This window comes from Oncorhynchus nerka, linkage group LG10 (genome assembly GCF_034236695.1).
Source record: "Oncorhynchus nerka isolate Pitt River linkage group LG10, Oner_Uvic_2.0, whole genome shotgun sequence".
NCBI classification, from domain to species: domain Eukaryota; kingdom Metazoa; phylum Chordata; class Actinopteri; order Salmoniformes; family Salmonidae; genus Oncorhynchus; species Oncorhynchus nerka.
This window is the reverse complement of record NC_088405.1, coordinates 67,099,285-67,125,422: the sequence shown is the minus strand read 5'-3', so window position 1 is coordinate 67,125,422 and position 26,138 is coordinate 67,099,285. Positions and strand designations below refer to the sequence as shown.

Here is a 26,138-nt window from a genome sequence, read left to right as displayed (position 1 = left end):
GACGCACGGAGGCAGTCAGGCAGGCAGGGACGCACGGAGGCAGACAGGCAGGCAGGGACGCACGGAGGCAGACAGGCAGGCAGGGACGCACGGAGGCAGACAGGCAGGCAGGGACGCACGGAGGCAGGCAGGGACGCACGGAGGCAGGCAGGACGAACGGAACGCACGGAGGCAGGCAGGCAGGACGAACGGAACGCACGGAGGCAGGCGGGCAGGCAGGGACGCACGGAGGCAGACAGGCAGGCAGGGACGCACGGAGGCAGGCAGGGACGCACGGAGGCAGGCGGGCGGGGACGCACGGAGGCGGGCGGGGGGACGCACGGAGGCGGGCGTGCGGGCGGGGATGCACGGAGGCAGGCGGGCGGGCGGGCGGGGAGGCACAGGCAGGCGGGCGGGCAGGCAGGGAGGGACACACGGAGGCGGGCGTGCGGGCGGGGACGCACGGAGGCGGGCGTGCGGGCGGGGACGCACTGAGGCGGGCGGGCGGGCAGGGAGGGACGCACGCACGGAGGCAGGCGGGCGGGCAGGCAGGGACTCACGGAGGCAGGCAGGGACTCACGCAGGCAAGCAGGGACGCACGGAGGCAAGCAGGCAGGGAGGCACGGCAAGCAGGCAGGCACAGCAGGGAGGGAGGCAGGGCAGGCAGGATGGGGGGAGGAGTACATGTGAAAGATAAGGATCTTTCACAAGGCCATTTCACATCCAATGATCATTTTCTCCCCAACACCTTTTCATGTGTCTGAAATGATGGCCCATTACCCACAAAACTGTACTCCCCCAGTGCTGGGACATACAGTACTGTACAGACTCACACTTATACAGTACTGTGCACGCACATTCTCTCTCTCACTCACTCACATACTTCTGACTTCTCAGACTGCTCTGAAGTCAGACTCCAGTAGCTGTCAAGTGGTGGACATGAGAAAACAAACATGATTCCAGATGTTTTATCTTTCTCACCTAGGCAAGTCAGGTTTGTGAGTTACCCTCCCTGCCAAATCCGGTAATGTGGAGGTGGGGAAGGGGGTAGTTTGGAAGTTATGATAATTGAGTTGCTCTTACAATTACTGTGGAAATGATTCAGAGCAGAGCCATTAGGTCTCTCTCATCCAGGCCTGGGCCAAGTCAAACACAACCCTGCTATTCTCCTCTTCAACCTCAGGCTCCCATCAACGCACCGCCACCCCTCATTACTAACGATCACCATAGCTACCCTCCATCCGTCCCTCACCCCACCTCTCTATCCCCCTACATACACCCCTTATTCCCTTTCTCTACAGCTGAGATGTCAGGTCTCGCCTCACTCTCCCCATTGCCACTTTGGTTATTATTCCCTCACCTATTATATGTATATATTAATGTACCGTACCTTCCCTCTGTCTTTCTCCTCTTCCTCACCTACTCATCTATCTATTCCACCCATTTTCCTTTCCTCCTTTTTATCATCCTGCCTCTTTGACCCTGTCTATTTGAGCCAGTCTCTTGTCCTCTCCATCCCCAGTCCTCCCTCTGTTCTCTTCCTCCTCGGTTATTGTCCTTTTTGTGTCGGTCAGGGCAGTGAGTCATGAAGTGGTTGTGTGTGTTACTGTCTCTGTGCCTGTCTCCCCAGGGAGCTGTTCCTCAAGTCCAATGCTCAGCTCACCTTCCGCTGTCGCCAGCTCCTCTCTGAGCTATCCTACATCTACCCCATCGACTTGGTCACCACGGCCGTGAGTAATCTCCTCCTGAGTAACGCACGCAGAGCTGTGACAGAGCTGAATGGCTTAAATAATCAGTGGTCATTACAATTTCTAAGGAGAGTGCCCCCTTTGCTCTCCAAGCTTTTCCCTTCCCCTCACGCTACAATTTCTCTCTTGCTCTGAATATGGTATTTTTGGTTCTTGGATTCTCATCCTCATAAAACTCTTGTTTAATTGTCCTACAGGCTAATCAGTCCGATTATGTCATCTGTGGAGTGAAGCTGCCCAACTCGGAGGATTTCCAAGGTAACCTATCTATTTCACCAGGAAATGGAGGGGTTTGGAGTGACAGAGACGTGCATAACACGGGGCTCATTTGTTTCCTTTTATTGAAGGTTCAAACTTCTGACCCTGTAGTAGGGACACTACGTTTTGTGACCCAAATGGCACTATTCCCTATAGTCCACTACAACAGTACAATATCTGCTCTAAGGTTCAATGACAAGTGTTTCAGAAGTTGCAGCTGATGGAGGAAACTGTGACTTTAGTGGCGGAGGCAGCTGTGTTTGTATGGGCTAGATCAGTGGTCAAGATCACTTTTGAGTCAAAATGCAAGCCGAGATCTAACGCTCACATTTTTGGGGAACGTGATTTTAAAAAATGTAAGCATATGCAACATTAACCTATTAAAAACAGTACCGTAGCAATGGGGTTTGTTCAGGAGACTAGAGGCCCAATACATTATCACTGCATATTGCATTTGCTTTAATTGCCCTGCCAAAGCATTGTTGTTCTCAGACCATTTGTTTGAGGTAGGCTGTATGATCACACTGGTAATAGATCAGTTGTTGTGTTACTTGTGAGGCACAGCTGAGTGAGGATACATTTGAATAATTTAGTCTTTTTACTGGACTGGTGGTGCTTGCATCTGATGGCCAGTCTCAGCAGAGGGAGAGAGCAGCAGACTCAGAGAGTTTCCCTCTCAACGTCCCTCCATTCTCCCTTTCCGCCAATGACACTGAACAAAAAAGGGACATCGTCTTGTGCCTCATGCGCAAGTTTGTTGTTACTCCTATGACCAGAGAAAGTGAAATATTAAAAAAGAGCCAAGCCACTAATAATAACAAAGCAAGCCTATCGATACAATTTCCTACTCATTTATTTCAGCTGCAGTGCTGGTTGTTGCACATGTGGAAGTAGGGAGAACGCACAAGTGTTGAATAAAAAGTGTTGACAGTCCTGAGTAAAAATGTAAACATGAACACGCTCTTAAAAACAGCAGCTCTTTGCTGTATTCATTGATAGTCTCTCTCTAGTCATGGTTTTAACCGTTTTGAAATCTCACAGTAACAACTTTGCTGTGCACTCAATGAGGCTTTCTTTCATCGCCTGCAGACATGGTAATTTGAGCCATCTGATTGGCCATCGGTAGGCCTATAGCTGCTTTGATTTTATGGCTGTGCTTTGTACCGTATTTTACTATTTACCGGTATTGATGCAAGGGCCTGTTTTGGGTTTTTACTTGACCTTCTATAACGGTATTTGAATGTTTGGTTTGTTAAATGTGATACACGTGACGTAATATCTATTTTTACAGTTTAGTCCGCTACTTGAGTCCTCTCTTTCTCCATGCCGTTTTCCACACATACCTAGCCCTGCCCCCTGTCATTCAAGGAGCGCATTTGTTCTTCCTCGACCACAAGACACTTGTGTTCAGCTTGCATGGTCAACGCAGCACATGCAACAATGTTGATGACAATGATGCTGTTTTCACTTTGCTATAAATCCACTAGTGTTCTATAATTACACTATTAGTTTGTGTTTCTTACATCTGAAAACTGCATGTTTGTCTTTTCTTAGGAAGTTGGGCCTAAATTGTGTTAGACGCTAATGCTAATTGCTAGCTAGATATCTAGCTATTGTACTGAGTTAGATCAAACATAACTAGCTATACAGCCTGATAATACTAGTGCTGGTGTAGACCTAAATCAGCATGTTGTTTGTGCAACAGTATCTTCTAAATCATAGAGGAATAGGTGAAGTATGAATGTGTTAGCTACATAAGGTAGCTAAGAGAGAACATTTATGCAGCCAAAGATTATTGTGTCTCATAGGAAACTCTTATCAACACTTGCTCTTACTCTGTCACAATAACTCATCCATGGCATTTTGGGTGGCAGGTTAGCCTAGTAGTTAAAGCATTGGACTAGTAACCGGAAGGTTGCAAGTTCAAATCCCCGAGCTGACAAGGTACAAATCTGTCGTTCTGCCCCTGAACAGGCAGTTAACCCACTGTTCCTAGGCTGTCATTGAAAATAAGAATTTGTTCTTAGCTGACTTGCCTAGTTAAATAAAGGTAAATAAATACATTTCAAACAACACTGTATTTTAAGTGCCCACTATTATTTTCTAACTATTCACCCAAGTTTTTTGCTCTAAATCGCAAGTCAAATCGCATTTGGAACATTTGTTATAAAATAAGGCCTAGATTATTTGTTGTTTGTATCGTGCAGCCCTACGTGGCAGAGTGGAAATGATCTCAAATGAGTACAGGAAATGCAGAAATGGATGAAAATGCTCAAAATGAGTTTTGGTTGAATTTGAATTAAACAGTATAAAACAATCAGAATGTAGAAAGACCCATTGAAATCACTTATATATTTGTTGGCATCCTAGTGTCATGCACTACTCATAAAGCAAATGTACAACTTTTATTATTCAATAACATAAAATTCAGTAAAATACCTTGCAAAATGTGTAAAATACTGTGATATGATATTTTGCCATTATCGCCCAGCCCTACTTGATTTGCTCTCGGGCCTGCTGGGAGAGTATCTTGGCAGCGGAGTTCATATCTTCAGACATATGAAATGATTCAAAATGGGAACACTTCACTTATCTGGCGTGCAGGGCAGCTGGATCTGGTGTACCTGTGCCAACAGCGCGAGACAAAAAATAAATAAATGGGAAAGCCAGGCTTTATTGTTGTTTTTTACAGAAATATTTGGCGATCGACAAGGAATGGCTTGGAGATAGCGATCGACCGGTTGGTGATCACTGGGCTAGATGAAATACTCTGATAGAAGGTCCAGGTACTAACACAGGAAAGGTTTCAACATACTTCTTGGAATCAACCTTTAGTCAATGGAAGCTGGTCCATGGCCAACAAAGTGCTCCCCATCATCCAAGAATGTGGAAATTGCTTCCGGTCTATTTGACCTCTGGAGTCTGTGATTTCTGCTGCCAATATACTCTATAAGGACCAGAGAGTGAATGGGGTTTTCTCGTTTGGGGGAAAAAGTCTGTCCTCTGTCCTCTCTCCTCTGATACCCAGAAACCGATAAATTCTTGAAGGGTGTCAGTTAGTGGGCAAACGGAAGAAGCTCCCCTCCTCGAACTCCTCCCTTTGGCGCAGAAGGACAAGTTTATCCTACCGCCGAAGTGTTTTGAAATCTGCCTTTGTGTCAGAGGAGAAAAACATGCACACGTTTAAAAACAATATGCTGCTTAGTCTTAGTTATAAATTGTCTTGCGCCGCTTACTCAATATTGTTTTGATCCCTTTACATTTATTTTGGGATCTACCCCTGTAAATGTCATTTGCCTAATGACACGCGAGTGGAGAAGGACCGTCTCATTTCAAATGAGCACATTTCCATCAACGTTCACTATCCTCGATGAACTTTCATCTTTTTCAAAAGGAGGCGAGAGGATGAAGGAGAGAGGACGCAGTAGCATATCTAATTGATAAAAGGCGAAGGAGTGAGTGGTGAGATCCATGGGTAACTGGAGGTAGTGTGTAGGGATGAGACTGCTTCCTGTTTCAGTCACAGTTTCTCTCTTTACATACTCCTCTACTGGACTGTTAGTTCATATCTCCACTTCTTATTTATACAGCATAGTATTATCTGCAAAATATGTCGGAAGTCTGCCTCATTTACTGTGGACAGCAGATGAGGATTGTGTGTGTGCGCGTCTTTACACGGCAGAGGTTTGGATGATGATGAAGATTCAAGAGTGGTTTATATTTCCTCCATGTCACACCTATGTGTGTTGTGGAAAGTCAGATTTCCCTGCTCATCCTTGGATGCAGCAGCCTCCTCCCTCCCCCCTAGCCTCGTCCGAACCATCGTGATCCATTGAGATCAGGATGGCACATACGAGGTGATCTACCACCACTCCAACCGTAAAACCCGGTGTGACCATGCACCCCCTCTATCCCCGTCCTGACGTGACGGCTCGTCGTTTGTGTCTGCAGCGTTGAGTGGCTTCCCATCCCCTGTGGAGGTGTGCGGCTGCTTCGCGCTTCGGGGGTGGTGTAAATCTAGTGAGTAAACCACGTAGCATGTGGTGTGAGAGTGTACTAGGAGACTGAGGGCTACAAGAGGCGTCCTAACACACTCACAACCCCCCTCCAACCTGTCTTGTCCTCCCTTCTCATGTGGATGTGGAGCATGTGGTGTGACTGTGTTGTAGAACAGCGAGTGAGATGGACAGAGGCCTACAGGAGGTGAGAAAGAGGGACTGCCTGGCCACACATCCTGTCTAACCACCTTAACCATAACAGCTATACAGCACCCCACTTCCCTGACCCTACCTCATCATGTAGGCCTGTCCTTTGACCCTCTGATTTCTGTGTGGCCCTCCCTGGAAGGAGGGCCTGCCCAGTGTTAAGCCGACCATGTCCAGAACTGTGTGGCTGTTGGGTGACATACAGGGGACGGCTGTGGTAGATTAGTGACCCACCGGTGTCAGGGCTGCACAGCATGTGGAGACTGAGGGGAGAGGGGTGATGCTGGAAGAGACGGGACAGGAAATGGGAGAGTGGAGATGGGAGAGGCTGGATAAGGGTAAGGTAGAGAATGGAGGGTGTTGGTTAGAGGAGACAGGGGAGAGGCTGGAGTAGATATAAGAGGGGAGAGGAGAGATGCTCCCAAGGAGAAGGGGGTCATAGGGTGGAATCAAGTGCCCCCCCAGTACTTTCTCTCTCTCTGAGGTGACGAAATCTTCCCTGTCATCTGAGGTTACCTAGCTGTAGTTCTTCAGTGTCCCCAGTACATGTCAGTTAAACTTATGTTCCCTTTATCTGACATTCATGTTGGATAGAACTAGTTTTATGGGGAAATATGTGAAAATATTGGCAGTCTAAGAGATAGTCAGCTCCATGGCCTCGGCGCTGGTGTCAGAGGTGCTGCAGACTCAATAATGATATAATACAGGGTCTTGTAGATATGCACCAACACACCATATTTAAGCCCTACTAGTCTGAGATTCACGAAGGCAGCAGTCTGTTATTCTAAACATTTAAGACAAAAGCACTATGATTTGGGAATTTGGAAAGCATCAGCTTTTCTCCTGGAGCGATGTCCTTCTGCTCTGCTGTTGTGAACTTGAAACAACTTAATGTGATGTCAAAGAAAGCAGCTCCAGGCGGCAGGCCTGTTTTCTAGTCAGAAATGTGGATGAAACATTTTCCCCTAAAATATAATTGACCAACGAGGGGCTAGTTTTATGTGACACTTGTGCTTTTCATGTACATTTCTGAAGTATTTTGAAGTAAATTAGGTACAGTATTCTACAGCAGTTGAAGTTTTCATGTGTGTTGCGTCACTAAAAACACACTGTCATTTTCAAAACACTTTGCCCACATAAATGACTGCTTTTTATCCGTGTGATTACTTACCAAAGTGTTTTCCATGTTGTGATGCCTTTATTTTGTGTTTGCATTCTGAGGATAGAAACTGAAATTATGTTAGCCCTTCGTGATTTGATCTTTCATTTCAATATGATTAATTTATATGAAACGTATATCAAATGCATTAGTATTGCAGTCACAGCATTCCTGACCTCTTGCTTTGAAGAAAAGATGAAACACTGAGACTGTTTAGATGGTTGTTGCCATTTTGACCAGCTTCAGTTTCTAGTCTTAGCATTCTAGTGTGTTGGAGTAATAAACCATTAAAACACAGCCATTGACGTGATTAACAGGCATGGTGTTTCAAATCAGATCCAATTAAACCGTTTTTCATTCAAACCCTCTGCTACCATTTCACAGTAAAACTTTCAAACAGAAATTGAATGACCTCGGTTTTGTTTTTTTCCTACAGCGAAGGATGATGGGAGCGTGGCGGTTGCCCTGGGTTACACGGCCCACCTGGTGCTGATGATCAGCTGCTTCTTGCAGATCCCTCTTAGATATCCTGTGATCCACAAGGGTTCCCGCTCCTCCATCAAGGACACCATCACAGACAAGCTCAGCGAGAAGGAGAGAGAGTAAGCAACCTACAACAGCCTTCAATATTTCGTTATTTATGTTGAATATTTGAATTATTGAGTATTCAAAGTGCATTTTCCATTCATTAACACTTCCACACATATACTGTTACACATTTATTTATTTATTATATAGTTGACAAAAGTGACAAACTAGGAGCATGGAGGGTATTGATCCTGCTCATAAGAAAGTGCCAACGGCAGAAAGGGGCCAAATGTGGACAATAGCTAATCCTACTGTAGCCAGTTGATGGATGCCAAGGATTCCTAGTACCCAACAATTTTGCAGTTGAGTAGAGATAAACTCTAAATGACTGGAGAGCTCATTGTGATTCTGGTCATAACAAGGGACTTATGTACTGTAGGTGCTAAATGAGGACAGCATGTACTCTCCTCTCCATATGTATTTGAAGAGTGAACGTAAATATTTATATTTGAGAATGTTTCATATTAGGCAACAGTACAGGATGCCAGCTCTTATTTTAGGGTATTTTCATACATATCTGTTTTACCATTTAATAATGATAGCACTTTATGTATCTAGTCCCCCCATTTTGACAAATTCACTTATACTGTATTAAAGTAGTTAAAGGTTTAGTACCTAATATACTACATGCTAACCTCCCCTGTTATTGGTAATGGTGAGAGGTTAGCCTATTGTTGAAGTCTCTAACCTTCTCACTCAATATTATTAATCTTAATCGTGGCATTATCATGATTCATTTTGAAGTGTTCATAAACATCTTATCTACTCACTTGGAAATACAATTACTCCAGTCACCATTCAGTTACTATTGGGCAAAACATAACACAAAACACAACCAAAACAAACTACAAATGCATCCAACAAGTTTGTAGAGTCACAAGCTTGATGTAATCATTCCGTGCAAGTAGTACACTTTTGACTGCTTTGGACAGCTAAGCCTTATGTTATGCAGCATGTCAAATGGTGTCAGGTTCACTCACAGGTCTTTTTTTACAATCCTCTTTACCATGCCGCAACCACTGTTTTGAACGTTCCTTTGTCGTTTCATATAAAAACCCAGACAGTAGACAGTACTATTTTTCATAATGATGAAGCACATTGTTGAAGATTCCTGTTTTGCTCACCTTGGCCTGTGCCTTTATCTTTGTACCCCAGGGGCTAAGCTAGGCACTGTTCTACCCACACTGTATTTAGACAAATGTACCTGAATGGAGAGAGGTATTTAATATGTACGGATATGTTGGATAATATTGTTGCCATGGACACAAGGAAAGGATAACACTCTTGGGGCCTTGCCTCTGGGCTGTACCAGCCTGCTTGTTTAAATCCTGTTTGAATTGTACCGGGCACCACAATTACAGTAAGGACACTGTATTGAAATGATTATTTGTATCTGTTTGGATCCGGTAACTATGCATCAAGCTTCCAACAAAACTCCTGTTGCCTTGTGATAATTGCATGTTTGGGAATGCACACATATGCTGTCAGGTATGCAACTGTACATTCCTGTACATTCTGTGCACAGCCAGGCAAGACTCCCATCGACCAGGAAAAAAAAACAATGGGCATCAAAATTAATAATACATCGGATTTAAAAATGAAAAGAACCAGATGCTTTGAAAATAGGTATTATCAGACACTGTACTGTTGGGTAAAGTATACATGTGGGCACATTTGATCCCTTTGGTGCTAGATTGATTAATTATAAATGTAAGTAAAGTGCCAACCGCCAAGAAATGAAAAAGCAACACAAAGTCTGTATTGCATCTTGCCACGCTACATAGTCGTAGCCTGTCATCTCCGGTTCTGCACAGCTTGCTCAAATTAAACTGTTATTCTTTGCTTGTAGCAGATGGAGATCACCAGCATTCGGTAGAAATACAATATTATATGGTGTGTCGTGTTCCCCTTACAAGGCTGTTTAGGTATAGGGGCTTATTGCCCCCCTCTTGTCTACACCAACACAGGCCTACTGTAAAAGGAGCAGCTGTGAGTCCCGTGTCAGTGGTGGCTAATGGCCAGAGTGGGACAGGAAGAGAGTGGCAGTGTGTTTTCTGCTCTGCGCTGTGCTGTTTAGGTGGTTGAGGGGGTAGCAGGCAGACTGTTATTTGAAAAGCTAATGCATACAGCCTCATTTTGCCCAATTAATTAATAAGAAAGGGAGAAGGGCCATACCACACCCCTTCATTAATTCATAGTAACTAACAGGTCCGTAAGACAGGCAGCAAGCCCCTTGGACCCCATTAAGTCCCCCAGTAACCCCTAACCAATGCCTCATTTAACTCTTTTGACTGTTCTGGGCTTGAACTGAATAACCATGTAAGGATGAGATGTTCCCAGCGTGTTTATCTCTGTTTTTCTCTCATACTCTCTCACATGCACGTATGGATGCTGCTCATCATTGTTTTAGTCAGACACAGGGGAAGGCATGTAAATAAATTCTTGCATTCCTCCACACACACATATGTCATATATTCAAACCCTTAAACGAAAACATGCACATGGTGAGAGTGTGAGTCCTAATCAGAGACAACTACAGCCAGTATCGGGCCATTTCTTCTTCTCCTCCTCTGAGTGTCATCATGGCAGCTGGAGGGGCTCACAGGGGGTCTCCACCACCCGTCACTCCAACCAGCTACTATTCCAGCGCCAGCCACCTCATGGAAACTGACTCCTCCCTCCTAGACATGCTAAACACCTTCTTTGCCCGCTTTGAAGAAAACAACCGAGCCGCCGACGCGGACCCCCATTGCTTACCAATTTTTCTGTGCTCTCATTCTCCGGGGCCAACATGAGTAAAACATTTAAGAGTGTTAACCCTTGCAAGGCTGCTGGCCCAGACTGCATCCCAAGCCGCATCCTCAGAGCATGTGCAGACAAACTGGCTGGTGTGTTTGCAGACATATTCAATATCTCCATATCCCAGTCTGTTGTCTCCACTTGCTTCCACCATTGTTCCTGTACCGAAGAAAGTGAAGGTACTAAATGACTATCGCCCCGCAGCACTCACTTCTGTCCTCATAAAGTGCTTTGAGAGGCTAGTTAAGGACCATATCACCTCCACCTTACCCAACAACCACCTTATAACCACTACAATTCACATATCTCCCCAACAGATCCACGGACGACGCAACGCCATTGCACTGCACACTGCCCTATCCCACCTGGACAAGATTAATACCTATATGAGAATGCTGTTCTTTGACTACAGCTCAGCCTTCAACACCATAGTTCCCCTCCAAGCACATCATTATACATCAATCCAAGATGGCGTAGCACTGCAGACGTGTTTGTCGTTGTCCCATGTAAATGTAGTCTTTTTTTGTGTTTATTTCAATCTCTTTTTCCATTTTAAAATTAAAAAGACCTTCCGGCAACCCGTCTCACCTAATGTGATACGGATCCTCTATTTTTAGACCTTATAGTTAGAACCTCCATCAGAAGCTAGCCATCAGATGCTAACCAGCTAATTAACTATCTAGTTACTGTTAGCCACTGCTAGCGGCTTTTACCTCTAGCTCAGACACCAGCTGCTTTTACCCCGGATAATACCAGCCAGCCTGTACAACGCCAGTCTGCACAGCGCGATATCAACCCTGAGCATATCAGGATGGCTTTTCTCCATATTTACTCCAGACTACTCCATTAGTGGACCATTATTCCAGATCCCCGCAGCTAGCTAGCTGCTACCGAGTAGCCCAGCCCCGAAGCTAGACTTTGAACCAGGCCTGCTCAGCGGACCCTATGATCACTCAGCTACACAGCTGATGACTCCCGGACTCTTCACTAACACGACTAGAAGCCACTACATCGCCAAATTCCTGCCGTAAGCTCTGGACCATTGCATCGGATCATCGCAACTAGCTAGCGGCTATCGAGTGGCTACAGTGGCTAACTCCCTTGTCCCGAAGCTAGCACCAGTTAGCCTTGAGCCAGGCGCATCTCCCGGCTAGCAAGCGATATTACTCCAGCTACATGACCTCTTTTCCAGTTTGGCCCCCTTTGTCGACATGGAGCCCCGCAGATCCATCACAACTGCCGACGTAATTCCATCCGATGTGCCCTCAACAGGCCTTTGTCGGCCGTCGACGAAGACGCTTCTGCTTGCCCCGGCCTGCTAACTCTATGAACGCAGTGTCTCCCGCTTGCTAGCGTGTAACGACTTCCCTGTTTCATCTATTGGTGTTCACTGGACCCTATGATCACCTGGCTACATAGCTGATGCCTGCTGGACTGTTCATTAATCACGGTACTCCATTTGGTTTGGTTTGTTCATCTGTCGCCCCCAGCATCAAACTCAGGCCCTGTGTGTAGTTAACTGGTCTCTCTTGGAAAAGAGATGTTATCTCAATGAGAGAAAATCTGTATAAATAAAGGTAAAATAAAAAAACTTCTCAACCGATTGCTTCCCGCACCCGCCTGCATCACTTCACTTCTCTGGACGGTTTTGACTTAGAATATGTGGACAACTACAAATACCTAGGTGGCTGGCTAGACAGCAAACTCTCCTTCCAGACTCATATTAAGCATCTCCATTTCATAATTAAATCTAGAATCGGCTTCCTATTTGCAACAAAGCATCCTTCGCTGACACTGCCAAACATACCCTCGTAAAACTGACTATCCTACCGATTAACAACTTTGGCGATGTCATTTACAAAATAGCCTCCAACACTCTACTCAGCAAACTGGATGCAGTCTATCAAAGTGCCACCCATTTTGTAACCAAAGCCCCATATACCACCCACCACTGTGACCTGTATGCTCTCGTCAGCTGGCCCTCGCTACATATTCGTCGCCACACCCACTGGCTCCTGGTCATCTATAAGTCTTTGCTAGGTAAAGCACCGCCTGATCTCAGCTCACTGGTCAACATAGCAGCACCCACCTGTAGCACTCGTTCCAGCAGGTATTCCTTCCAGTTCTCTGCTGCCAACGAACTGCAAAAATCTCTGAAGTTGGAGACTTATCTCCCTCACTAACTTTAAGCATCAGCTATCTGAGCAGCTTACCGATCGCTGCAGCTGTACATAGCCCATGTGTAAATAGCCCACTACCTACCTCATCCCCATATTGTTTTTTACTTTTTTTTGCACATCATCATCTGCACATCTATCACTTCAGTATTAATTTGCTAAATTGTAATTACTTCGCAACTATGGCATATTTATTGCCTTACCTCCTTACTCCATTTGCACACACTGTGTATAGATTTTTCTAGTGTGTTATTGACTGTACTTTTGTTTATCCTATGTGTAACTATGTGTTGTTTTTTGTCGCACTGCTTTGCTTTATCTTGGCCAGGTCGCAGTTGTAAATGAGAACTTGTTCTCAACTGGCCTACCTGGTTAAATAAAGGTGAAATAAAACAAATGAATCATTATGCTCAGGCCCTGAATGTGAACCTGTCACTCTGCAACTGGGTCCTGGTCTTCCTGACGGGCTGACCCCAAGTGAAGGTAGGCAACAACCCATCTGCCGCTCTGATTCTTAACAAAGGGGCCCCACAAGGTTGCGTGCTCAGCCCCCTCTGGTGTTTCCTGTTCATCCATGACTGCATGGCCACGCACCTCTCCAACTCAGTCATTCAGGTTTGCTGATGACACAACAGTGGTAGCCCTGATTACCAACAATGATGAGACAGCATACAGGGAGGAGATGAGAGGCCTGGCAGAGTGGTGCGAGGGAACTAACCTTTCCCTCAACGTCAACAAAACGAAGGAGCTGATCGTGGACTACAGGAGACCGTAGTGAGAGCATGTCCATATCGACAGGGTCAAAAGCTTCAAGTTCCTCGGCGTGCACATACATCACTGATGACCTCAAATGTTCCCTTCATATAGATGTGATGTATGAAGGCTTCAGGAGGCTGATGAAACTACTCTAAGACCCTTGTGAACTTCTACAGATGCACCATTGAGAGCATCCTGTCGGGCTGTTTCACTGCCTGGTACGGCAATTGCACCGTCCGCAACCGCAGGGCTCTCCAGAGGGTGGTGCCTTCAGTCCAACGCATTATCGGGGTCACACAGCCTGTTCTCCAGGACATCTACTGCACCCGGTGTCAGAGGATGGCCAAGAAGATCATTAAGGACCTCTGCCACCCAAGCCACGTCCTGTTCGCCCCGTTACCAGGCGGAGACCGTACAGGTGCATTAAAGCTGAGAGACTGAGAAACAGCTTCTATCCCCAGGTCATCAGACTGTTAAACAGTCACCACTACCCTGGCTACCACCCGGTACTCTACCCTGCACTTTAGAGACTGAGGCCCTATGTACGTAGTCATTTAACACTAGTGACTTTAATAATGTTTACCCACTTTATATGTATATACTGTATTCTAGTCATGGTTCATCGTATAAAACTTCTGCTGTACAAACCTTTACTTGTCAACTACTGTCCATACTGTATACACCATTATATTACATGACCAAAAGTATGTGGACACCTGCTTCTTGGAACATTTCATTCCAAAATCATGGGCATTAATATGGAGTTGGTCCCCCCTTTGATGCTATAACAGCCTCCACTCTTCTGGGAAGGCTTTCCACTAGATGTTGGAACATTGCTGTGGGGACTTGCTTCCATTCAGCCACAAGTCGGGCACTGGTGTTGGGCGGTTAGGCCTGGCTCGCAGTCAGCGTTCCAATTCATCCCAAAGGTGCTCAATTCATCCACCACTCACTATGCTTCTCTGGTCACCAGTTGGCACTTGTAATATGGGGTGGTGTGGGGCGTTCTTCTGTCTGTGTACTACTTTCTCTGAGTGGTGTGTTCCAGATGCCAGTGACGTCTTGGCAAAGCTTGGTCGCTGCTAGATGGAGCTGAGTGTCCCCACTGTGGAGCTGTTGTTTGACTGACTGATTCTGTGGAGGCCAAACATCTCTTACATCGTACCCTGCCAGTCTAGTTAAAAATGTGAAAATTCCTCATGTTCATATTCCCAAGGAGCCAGCTTACTTTTTTTTTTAACACCACCTACAGTTCATCATAGAGTCGAGTAAGACAACTTTCCTATCCCTCGCGTAATACGTTTTTTTTGTGTGTTTTTTTTTTGTGCTAACACGAGCCTAACAACCATTTAGGTTCTCTTGACTGTGCCAGCCATATAGACATTTTTGACCTGTAGAGCGAGGGCATTACTGTTATATTCCACTCCAGACCTGCCGTCTCAGATAATGACCGCCTTGGCTTTTATGTAGGTTGCCATTTAGCCACAGTAAGAGCAGGCAGACCGATGTACAGTGCTCCCTCTACACCTGGGTAGAGAAGTCTCAGTCAGTGTGGAGTGAATGAATGGGGCAGCATGGGGACTGGAGGGTGTATTTAGGAGAAAGGTGGTAAATGGCGATGACTCCACTTGGCTTGTTTGTGGGCAGTAAATCCTGCCTTGAACGCACCATTATTTGGAATCTCGGAAGCTTTCACCCTTCTAAAAATATTCTCAGAATGCAATGAGCTCTAACAATATGTTGCTCCCACATTTTACAGAGCAGCAGCAGAGAGAACCCATCTCCAGCTCCATAGCTCCAGTGTGTCTGATTGAATGGGGGTGAATAGGGGAGATGCAATCCAGATGTCACCGGTATGATTGAGACCAGAGCCTGGCCGTTAAAAACCCAAGCGCTGCTTCATACATACACGTTACTAGGAATATTAAGGGAAAACTCCATTTTGTTGCCTAATTTTCTTCATGAAATGGAAGGCTGAAGAAAATAACCACCTAAGTAGGGATTGACACATCAATGCGTGGCTCTAGTGTAGTGTGGTTGGGGGAGGAAGTGCTCTATGTGACTGCCAGTGGATGGAGGGAAGGAGGCTAAGAGGGCCTTGGTTCAGCTGGACCTGCAAACGCAAAGGAAGGGGGTTATTGTTATGTGGCGTTTTGTTTCACGTCCCTTAACATGGACCATGTGGGACCAGGGGAAGGGCCGTCAACCCCCCCGCACCCACATAGCAGCCACGAGAGAGGGGGAGAGGAGGGAGGGAGTAGAATAGTTGCTCAATGACAAGACACAGACTAGAGTCAGGCACATACTTTCACTTTTCTTTTTATCGTACAGTAACATTTGAGGACAATGGGAAATACTGTAATGGTCAAGTCAGTTGGATGTCCTGCGGGAAAGGGAATGATTCTCTGGTGTGCCAGATGGCAGTTGTATAAGTGGTTGACTGGCCCTGTTACCCTGTAAAACCTCCCTGTAATCCCGTGAAGATGGGTTGAGAGTGGGCCAGTGAGCTCCAGGCTTGCTTCCCCATATTCAGTGCTCCAATGCCTTGATGCCTCAGGCATCCACCAGATCTCTCCTCTACTCTGCCATCACTCTGTCAATTTCTCAACTCTATTACTTAGGATCCATTCATTCCCTGTTGCTTTGAGAAATTGCATTTATCACATGTGCCGAATACAACTGGTGTTGACTTTACAGTGAAATACATGGTTATGAACCTTTACCAACGATGCGAAGTAAAACATTTTTTATTAAATAGTTACTAACACGAGGAATAGAATAAAATACTCGAGTGGAGCTACAGTTGAAGTCAAAGTTTTTATACACTTATGCTGGAGTCATTAAAACACATTTTTCAACCACTCTCCAAATGTTAACAAACTATAGTTTTGGCAAGTCGTTTAGGACATCTACTTTGTGCATGAAACAAGTCATTTTTCCAACAATTGGTTACAGACAGATTATTTCCCTTATTATTCACAGTATCACAATTCCAGTGGGTCAGAAGTTTACATACACTAAGTTGACTGTGCCTTTAAACAGCTTGGAAAATTCCAGAAAACGTCATAATGGCTTCAGAAGCTTCCGATAGGCTAATTGACATAATTTGAGTCAATTGGAGGTGTACCTGTGGATGTATTTCAAGGCCTACCTTCAAACTCAGTGCCTCTTTGCTTGACATCATAGGAAAATCAAAAGAAATCAGCCAAGACCTCCGAAAATAAATTGTAGACCTCCACAAGTCTGGTTCATCCTTGGGAGCAATTTCCAAATGCCTGAAGGTACCACGTTCATCTGTACAAACAATAGTATGCAAGTATAAACACCATGGGACCACACAGCCGTCATACCGCTCAGGAAGGAGATGCATTCTGCCTCCTAGAGATTAACCTACTTTGGTGCAAAAAGTGCAAATCAATCCCAGAACAGCAGCAAAGGACCTTGTGAAGATGCTGGAGGAAACAGGTACAAAAGTATCTATATCCACAGTAAACGAGTTCTATATCGACAAACTTGATAGGCCGCTCAACAAGGAAGAAGCCACTGCTCCAAAACCGCCGTAAAAAAGCCTACGGTTTGCAACTGCACATGGGGACAAAGATCGTACTTTTTGAAAAAATGTCCTCTGGTCTGATGATTAAAAAAAAAATAGAACCGTTTGGCCATAATGACCATCGTTATGTTTGGAGGAAAAAGTGGGATGCTTGCAAGCCGAAGAACACCATCCCAACCGTGAAGCACAGGGGTGGCAGGCTCATGTTGTGGGGATGCTTTGCTGCAAGAGGGACTGGTGCACTTCACAAAATAGATGGCATCATGAGAAATGAAAATGATGTGGATATATTGAAGCAACATCTCAAGACATCAGCCAGGAAGTTACAGCTTGTTCGCAAATGGGTCTTGCAAATGAACAATGACCCCAAGCATACTTCCAAAGTTGTGGCAAAAAATGGCTTAAGGACAACAAAGTCAAGGTATTGGAGTGTCCATCACAAAGCCCTGACCTCAATCCTATAGAAAATTTGTGGGCAGAACTGATAAAGCGTGTACGAGCAAGGAGGCCTACAAACCTGACTCAGTTACACCAGCTCTGTCAGGAGGAATGGGCCAAAATTCACCCAACTTATTTTGGGAAGCTTGTGGAAGGCAACCCGAAATGTTTGACCCAAGCTAAACAATTTAAAGGCAGTGCTACAAAATACTAATTGAGTGTATGTTGGGAGTACCAGTAAAGATCAATGTGTAGAGGTACGAGGTATTAGAGGTAGATACTGTACGTGAAGGCAGGGTTAAGTGACTAGGCATCTGGATAGATGATCATAAGAGTAAAATGAAGAACAGAGTAGCAGCAGAAAAGTGTGTGTGTGTGTATATGTATATTTAGTGTATTTGTATGTGTGAGGGTTTTGTGTGGGAGTGACAGTGTAGTGAAGTGTGTGTATAAAGTCCAGTGAGTGTGTAGGGTCTGTGCACGACAGTTAATGCAGATAGTTTAGCAGTCTCGCGGAGCCTATTGCTCTGACGTTAATAATAAATTAAATACATAAGATGTTAATAATAAGCATCTGCCTTTAGTGCTGAGTGATTAGTACTTTTTGTGGTCGGTTCGGTTTCAGTTTGATTAAAAATAATAATAATCACCGATTTCGATAATAAAAAATAAAAAAAACATTAAATGCACTATGCATTTTGTGGGTTGAATTATGTAACATAGAATAAAACAATTAATAAAAGTCCCATGATGGTAGTGACTGTCCATTACTGCTCATCACTTATTGACCATAATTTATTCGCATTACTATAATAAAATATTTCAGTTGTTGTGTATATTACATTTGTTTTATTTTATGACAATTATTTTATTCCAAGTTATCATCTCATCTCTAATAGAGCTTCTGTCTGACAAAATCACTATTTTAGTAGTAAATAATACATACCTTTATGACTGCTGAAAAACAACGATCAATCACTTTTATCATGTATTTTCAGGTAGAGATAGCTCGGGAAGCAACAGCTGCTCTCTATATCATCTCTCTTCTGTAGCAGGTGTAAAGGAAACACATACTGGACAAGTAGATGTGCAATGGATTGTGGTCATTGTAGTTAATTACCACATTTTATGTGCTGAACTATGAAGAATATTGGCCTGTTGGAAACTACAACTCCCAACTACATCACTACACTAAACTACACTGTTTAGGCTGGATCGGATTTATTTCCAGAGAAACTGTGCGATGTGTGCATTGAGCTCACAGGAAAAAAACAGAACAAAATGGAAGTCAAATAATATAACCGACATCAATTAGTTCTTTAAAACACGGAAAATAACAGAAAATAATAAGTTATAGCTATGATCGTTCACTGAATGGAATGGTTCAGCTGGCTCAGTTCATCTGTGTATGATATTTTACACAGCTTTTTCATGGCTGGGTAACCGTTGGCCTGGCCTCGTCTTACTGCCAATAGCGGCATGGTCTCTCTCTCCATCTCTTTCTCTCCTCTCTCGCATTAAGACCTTGTGGTAGCAGTCAGCCATACGGCCTGCGATGGCCTGCCACAAGATTGGGAACACAAATTCTAAATCCCTGTTCTCTGTCCGTTTCACTTCAGGTCAGCGTGCACTTAATGGACCGTTTTAAAAGGCTGCACATGGGAGGAAGTTTAGATACCCCATGATAAATAAAGAGGCGCTCTTTGGGAGGGAGAGGGAGCAGCTAGCTAGCCCCATAGAGAGCTGGCCAGACCCTGTCCTCTGGGTCCAGCTCTCTGGATCTAATTAAAACAATGAGGGAGATGAAAGCAGAGGGAGAATGGAAGAAGAAAAAACACCACCGACAGACTGGCTGCTGCATCGTCTAAAAGCGTCTCTGTCTAATGATGAAAACAGACCAAACGACAGAGTGACCGAGCGGGCAACCGGATGGCACATCACTCAGGAGACACTTTTACAGCAGTGCTTTCGCTCCAAGATGCCGTTGCGGTTAGAGTTACCCCAGTTGTAAGTGGAGCAGTGTGGCAGTCATTAAAATAGCATTCACTGACAGATGCTCAATGTAATAATTTCTCCAATATTGGAAATTACAACTCCCTGTGATTTATATAGTAACCGGTGCCATTATCCGTGAAAGTTGCATGGTGGCAGGTGTTTTTTTAAAAGCAGGCCTCACATGATTTATGGTTCTGGTGTGTTTGAAATCGCACAATAAAAACATTCTAGGGAACTTCTGGGGATTTTTTGCCAGCCACGGATAGCTAAGTGTAAGTAATGGTTACGGGTGGCTAACTCCCAACTCCACTATGTGAACCAGAGCTGTTGTTTTGTACATTTGGCATATTAATTAGTTATATGTAAACAGGCTCTCGGTGGGACAGATGTGCTGTGGCGGAAGGATCACAGGCTGTGTGTACATTACAGCAGGCCACTGAGTCACTGTGAATAGTTCAACGTTGTTCAGGGCCAGATTAAGTCTGAATTATCCGACCACCCACCTGCAGCACAGCTATAATATCACCCTTTACAACCCTACAGCACTTACGCTTGTACAATGTAATGTCCCTAGGGGGGAAAGAAGCAAGTGCCCTATTATGCACACTGTATGTGCAAGGTGCACTCATTAACCTGCTGTTCTGTAAAAGTCTGTTTTGTTCTCTTAAAAGGTCAGTCTATTCTGAAGATGACCATGTTAGGTCAGGGGTCAAGGTTTAAAATGAATCTAAGCTCTCATCTTGGTCCAATCATCGACTTCACCACCACATAGCCATACTAACAAAATCCCCAGGCAGCCAGTGTAGCTTACCAAGTCCAACACAAAACCTGGTCTTTGGACTGCTTTTCCTCCATTTTCCTGCATCCCCCTCTCAAAAAGCCAGCCTACAGTAAAATGTGAATGCTGCCACTGAACTGTCACTCATAAATTGACCACACTCCGTAGACACTGGTGGTCTTCAGCTGGTCCTTCCTGTGTAGAGAGAACAATTACATAGACTCTTCGAATAAACAACCTACTGTACATCAACAGGAGGGAGGAAGCGAGACAGAGACTGAAGGGAAGTGAAAGAGGGAGGAAGAGATACTGTACACACACACATAAAAGAACGGAAGAGGCATGGGCTCTCCTGCTATCACATTTTATGGTTGTGTGTGAGGGAGCCTGGACCTGCCTGCAGTAGAGGCCTGACTGGCTGGGTTGATTAGCCGGAGGGCTGTGTAAATACTCTAACCCCATAAAGAGAAGGAGTTTTCCGTTAGAAGAGAGGAGTTCCCCACGCCTCTCTTCTTATTAATTACAGATCTCCTCTACCCGTCCATCTGCATGCCGACATCTAGGGCTCTACTGGCGTGTGAGATATAGGGGTTTTACTTTTACTGTTCTCCACTGGCTGTTTCTGTTTTAGGCTCCTTGACAGTTCAGGTTTATCTCATTAAGCAAAACATATGCAGTGGGGCAAAAAGGTATTTAGTCAGCCACCAATTGTGCAAGTTCTCCCACTTAAAAAATGAGAGAGGCCTGTAATTATCGTCATAGGTACACTTCAACTATGACAGACAAAATGAGAAAAAAAATCCGGAAAATCACATTGTAGGATTTTTAATGAATTTATTTGCAAATTATGGTGGAAAATAAGTATTTGGTCAATAACAAAAGTTTATCTCAATACTTTGTTATATACCCTTTGTTGGCAATGACAGAGGTCAAACGTTTTCTGTAAGTCTTCACAAGGTTTTCACACACTGTTGCTGGTATTTTGGCCCATTCCTCCATGTAGATCTCCTCTAGAGCAGTGATGTTTTGGGGCTGTTGCTGGGCAACACGGACTTTCAACTCCCTCCAAAAGATTTTCTATGGGGTTGAGATCTGGAGACTGGCTAGGCCACTCCAGGACCTTGAAATGCTTCTTACGAAGCCACTCCTTCGTTGCCCAGGAGGTGTGTTTGGGATCATTGTCATGCTGAAAGACCCAGCCACGTTTCATCTTCAATGCCCTTGTTGATGAACGATACATGGCCCCATTCATTCTTTCCATTCTTTACACGGATCTGTCGTCCTGGTCCCTTTGCAGAAAAACAGCCCCAAAGCATGATGTTTCCACCCCCCATGCTTCACAGTAGGTATGGTGTTCTTTGGATGCAACTCAGCATTCTTTGTCCTCCAAACACGACGAGTTGAGTTTTTACCAAAATTCTATTTTGGTTTGATCTGACCATATGACATTCTCCCAATCTTCTTCTGGATCATCCAAATGCTCTCTAGCAAACTTCAGACGGGCCTGGACATGTATTGGCTTAAGCAGGGGGACACGTCTGGCACTGCAGGATTTGAATCCCTGGCGGCGTAGTGTGTTACTGATGGTAGGCTTTGTTACTTTGGTCCCAGCTCTCTGCAGGTCATTCGCTAGGTCCCCCTGTGTGGTTCTGGGATTTTTGCTCACAGTTTTTGTGATCATTTTGACCCCACGGGGTGAAATCTTGTGTGGAGCCCCAGATCGAGGGAGATTATCAGTGATCTTGTATGTCTTCCATTTCCTAATAATTGCTCCCACAGTTGATTTCTTCAAACCAAGCTGCTTACCTATTGCAGATTCAGTCTTCCCAGCCTGGTGCAGGTCTACCATTTTGTTTCTGGTGTCCTTTGACAGCTCTTTGGTCTTGGCCATAGTGGAGTTTGGAGTGTGACTGTTTGAGGTTGTGGACAGGTGTCTTTTATACTGATAAGAAGTTCAAACAGGTGCCATGTGGAGGACAGAGGAGCCTCTTAAAGAAGAAGTTACAGGTCTGTGAGAGCCAGAATTCTTGCTTGTTTGTAGGTGAACAAATACTTATTTTCTACCATAATTTGCATATAAATTCATAAAAAATCCTATAATGTGTTTTTCTGGATTTTTTTCTTCTCATTGTCTGTCATAGTTGAAGTGTACCTATGATGAAAATTACAGGCCTCATCTTTTTTAAGTGGGAGAACTTGCACAATTGGTGGCTGACTAAATACTTTTTTGCCCCACTGTATATATAGTTTTGCATTTTTTTTAGGTAGATGTCAAAGACAGTGTTGGTCATGGCCTGTTAGTGTCATATTTAGTTTTCCATGTGCAAAGAGATGGCGTTCAACAGAGCTGCCAGAGGAGGGGTGTGTTAGAGGGTCGGGACATGGTAGCAATAGATCTGTTTTAATGAAGGAAAGGAAACCTGTGGTGGGTGGCTGTGTGCGTGTGTGCGCATACATTTGTGTATGCATGCATGTGTGTGTGTGCATGTCTGTGTGCGTTTGTCTGATGAGAGAGGAATTCTAATTGAACCAAGAAAGGGGAGGTGTGTGTGTGTGTTCTGGCCTGTGGATGGATGGATGGAGAGCTGGAGAGCTGCTCCAAGGCTGATGGTGATCCACTTCATCACGCTTGTGTAACAGATTGTTTTATCACAGATTCCAAGACAAGACCGGCCCAGTGATAAAAATCACTGCTTTCCACTCCACCTCCCCTCTTTTCTCTCTCTTTCTTCCCTTCCCTCTCCTTCTCTCTCCATCCCTTGGCTCTTCTTTCTCTCTCTATTCTCCAACTCTGTCCCTTCTCTAACTGCTCTCTGTCCCTTCTCTAACTGCTCGCTGTCCCTTCTCTAACTGCTCGCTGTCTCTTCTCTAACTGCTCGCTGTCTCTTCTCTAACTGCTCGCTGTCTCTTCTCTAACTGCTCTCTGTCTCTTCTCTAACTGCTCTCTGTCTCTTCTCTAACTGCTCTCTGTCTCTTCTCTAACTGCTCTCTGTCTCTTCTCTAACTGCTCGCTGTCTCTTCTCTAACTGCTCGCTGTCTCTTCTCTAACTGCTCGCTGTCTCTTCTCTAACTGCTCTCTGTCTCTTCTCTAACTGCTCGCTGTCTCTTCTCTAACTGCTCGCTGTCTCTTCTCTAACTGCTCGCTGTCTCTTCTCTAACTGCTCGCTGTCTCTTCTCTAACTGCTCTCTCTACTTCCCTATATCCCCCCCACACTTTGGCACCTCTGACTTCCTCTTCCCCTCCCCCCTGCTGGTGTGTTATAATATATTTCACTTTACTGGATGTATTGGAGGAATTCCTGGTATTTGGTGAACCGGAGTCCCTTCAATGTGATTTCAGACCCACTGGACAGCACTCATTAATCACCTCCCCGTGATGGCAAACTGTGTGTGTGTGTGTGTGTGTGTTCATGTGTGCCTTTGCTTTTCTGTGTGTGTGCGCATGTCAGCCTCTCTCTGTCCGTCTCATCAGCAAACTAATCATATGTTGTCAGGAGAATGTGATTGTTGGAATGCCTGCTATGACAGTGTGTGTGTGATGTTATTTCTCCCTCTGTTAGTTATTTCCTGGTCATGAGATATTACCACTGGCACGTAGCTTCCTCTGGAGTTTGACTAGTCAGAGTATGTAGGAGTAGAACAAGTGTCTCCGGCTGTGTGGCTACTACAGTATTTCCCTCCATCTGTCAAATGAACAGTGTCTAATAGGTGTCTACTTTTTTTGGTGAAGAGTTTCTATGTAATGCACCTCACAAGAAATGTAATTTATTGTGTGTATGGTTGGACAGACGATAAGGACTTCAGTGTGTATTAAAGCATTAGAGATAGTCTAGCTACGGCAGCTCTGTTAGGGCTACAGTCAGTACCTCATGCACCTTGCCCTGTAACCGTGATGTACCAGTGGCGTGGTAAGGAGGACTTCCCGACTCTCGCCCTGCGCTCCTCGGCCCTGATTCTCCGGCATCTGAGGGTCAGAGTTAGAGGGGAGAGGGCATGTCTCCTCTAACAAAGGATTAACAGTATAACATGCCCCACGGGGCACAGCCATGGCCCCTGACAGGAATGAGATATGGATGAGGAGGGGAGGGGAAGAGGGCCGGATGTTCGCTCACACCTCCTGCCCAGACTGACTGCTGAGCCTGACAGCAGAAGATAAGTCAGTTGTTGTACAGGGTTAACGTGTGTGTGTGTGTGTGTGTGTGTGTGAGCAAGCAAGCAGAGTAAGACTGCCCTGGGCGTGTCTCTCAGTACATCCTCTCAGTTGGGTAGCAGACAAGCACATAATGACAGGAACTGTTCTTCATGGGGGAAGAGGCTGACTTTAGCCATAATGGAATGAGAGGAGAGTGTTGTTGTCACTAATGGTGTCAGCAGGCTCGGCCTGAGGCCATCCCTCCAATATCTCCACATAAACAATCCAGGGGTTTTCAGCACTGTGTTTCTGCCTGCCCTGCTACCTAGACATCTGACTGGCACCTGAAAGCTCAATGGAATCACACTGAGCCTCTCCATCTGTCGGTCTGTCTTTGTTCCCTGTAGTGTAGAAGCAGGTGGGCAGGCTGTTTGATGGGCCTACAGTATGCAGCCTGGACGGTTCAGAGCTTGTTTGATATTTTAGTTTAACAAGATGAGGGTTGGGGTGGGAGGAGAGCGGTCCGTATGTGAATGTGACTATATTCATTCTGCTTCTGCTGAAGTGTTCTATCCAAACTGTACCCTGCCAAGTCCGGACTGTAGTAATACATGGCAGTGTCAACAGGGAAGGAATTCACTTCACAGTGCTCAGAAGTCTAGTTGGTGAATCTCACAAAGTTAAACCAACAGAATACAATCTAATGTGAACCACCTGTTCCAGTACTGTACACTCATCACCTCTTCCTCTCTTCCCCTGCTCTCACAGATTCCCCCTGTACCCTCGAGGAGAACGCTTTCAGTTTGAATATGGAGTCTACCTGATCAACAAGAACATCGCCCAGGTAAGACCATGGACCACTCACATATCTGTCAGACACATACCAACTATTTCCCGGGTAAGATGTGACAAACATGTCAGGTGGTCTGATGGCACTGAAAGGTTCTTGTGTGGGAAACAGCCTTAGAGTTTGCAGTGGTCTACAGGTTGTTACACATGTTTTGGATGGCTCAATCATGTCCATCTGTACTGGAGCCTTGTTCCTGTGTTCCTATCCCTTTGAATGGCCTGGAAACTCTCAATAAACATATGGAAAAACTGGGATGCATGCAGACACTCACTCACTCTTCTCTTCTCTGGAAAAGGGGCCAAACTCTTGCCCTGTCTGGGCTGATGAAAGTGAATCTAATGTGTTGACCTGTGTGAGTCCCCCCCCCCCCCCCTCAATTATTTAGCACCAAATATATACATTTGTATTCCATTCCCTGTCGTTGTCTCTTTCTCAAGCCAGCAGTGAGAATGTGGAATGAAGGAATTCGAATCTCTCCAGTGTTTTTATTAGGCAGTGCAATTAACTCCAACAGGTGGCTGTGTTCAAATGACTGCATTTTGGGAGGTTTGGATTTTGACGTAACCTGCTAGCTAGCTGCCATCCAAACTGCTGCCATCCTTTGTCCAACAACAAAAGAGAGAGAGATGTGGGGGAACACTTTAGACAGCAAATTAAAATAAGAGTGAAAATCCCCAAGGAGAGTGGTAAAGGGTGCACGTTATGACCTTCATCAGCAGTACT

General features: G+C 45.1%; 1 protein-coding gene across 1 annotated transcript in view; it reads left to right on the top strand.

Annotated features, from left to right (window-relative positions):
- LOC115135893 (UV radiation resistance-associated gene protein-like) overlaps window positions 1-26,138 on the top strand; it is a 139,249-nt gene that overhangs the window by 46,752 nt on the left and 66,359 nt on the right. The window contains 4 exon segments of the mRNA XM_029671063.2: window positions 1,610-1,709; window positions 1,925-1,985; window positions 7,786-7,951; window positions 25,334-25,409. Of these exon segments, the coding sequence (XP_029526923.2) occupies window positions 1,610-1,709; window positions 1,925-1,985; window positions 7,786-7,951; window positions 25,334-25,409 (403 nt within the window).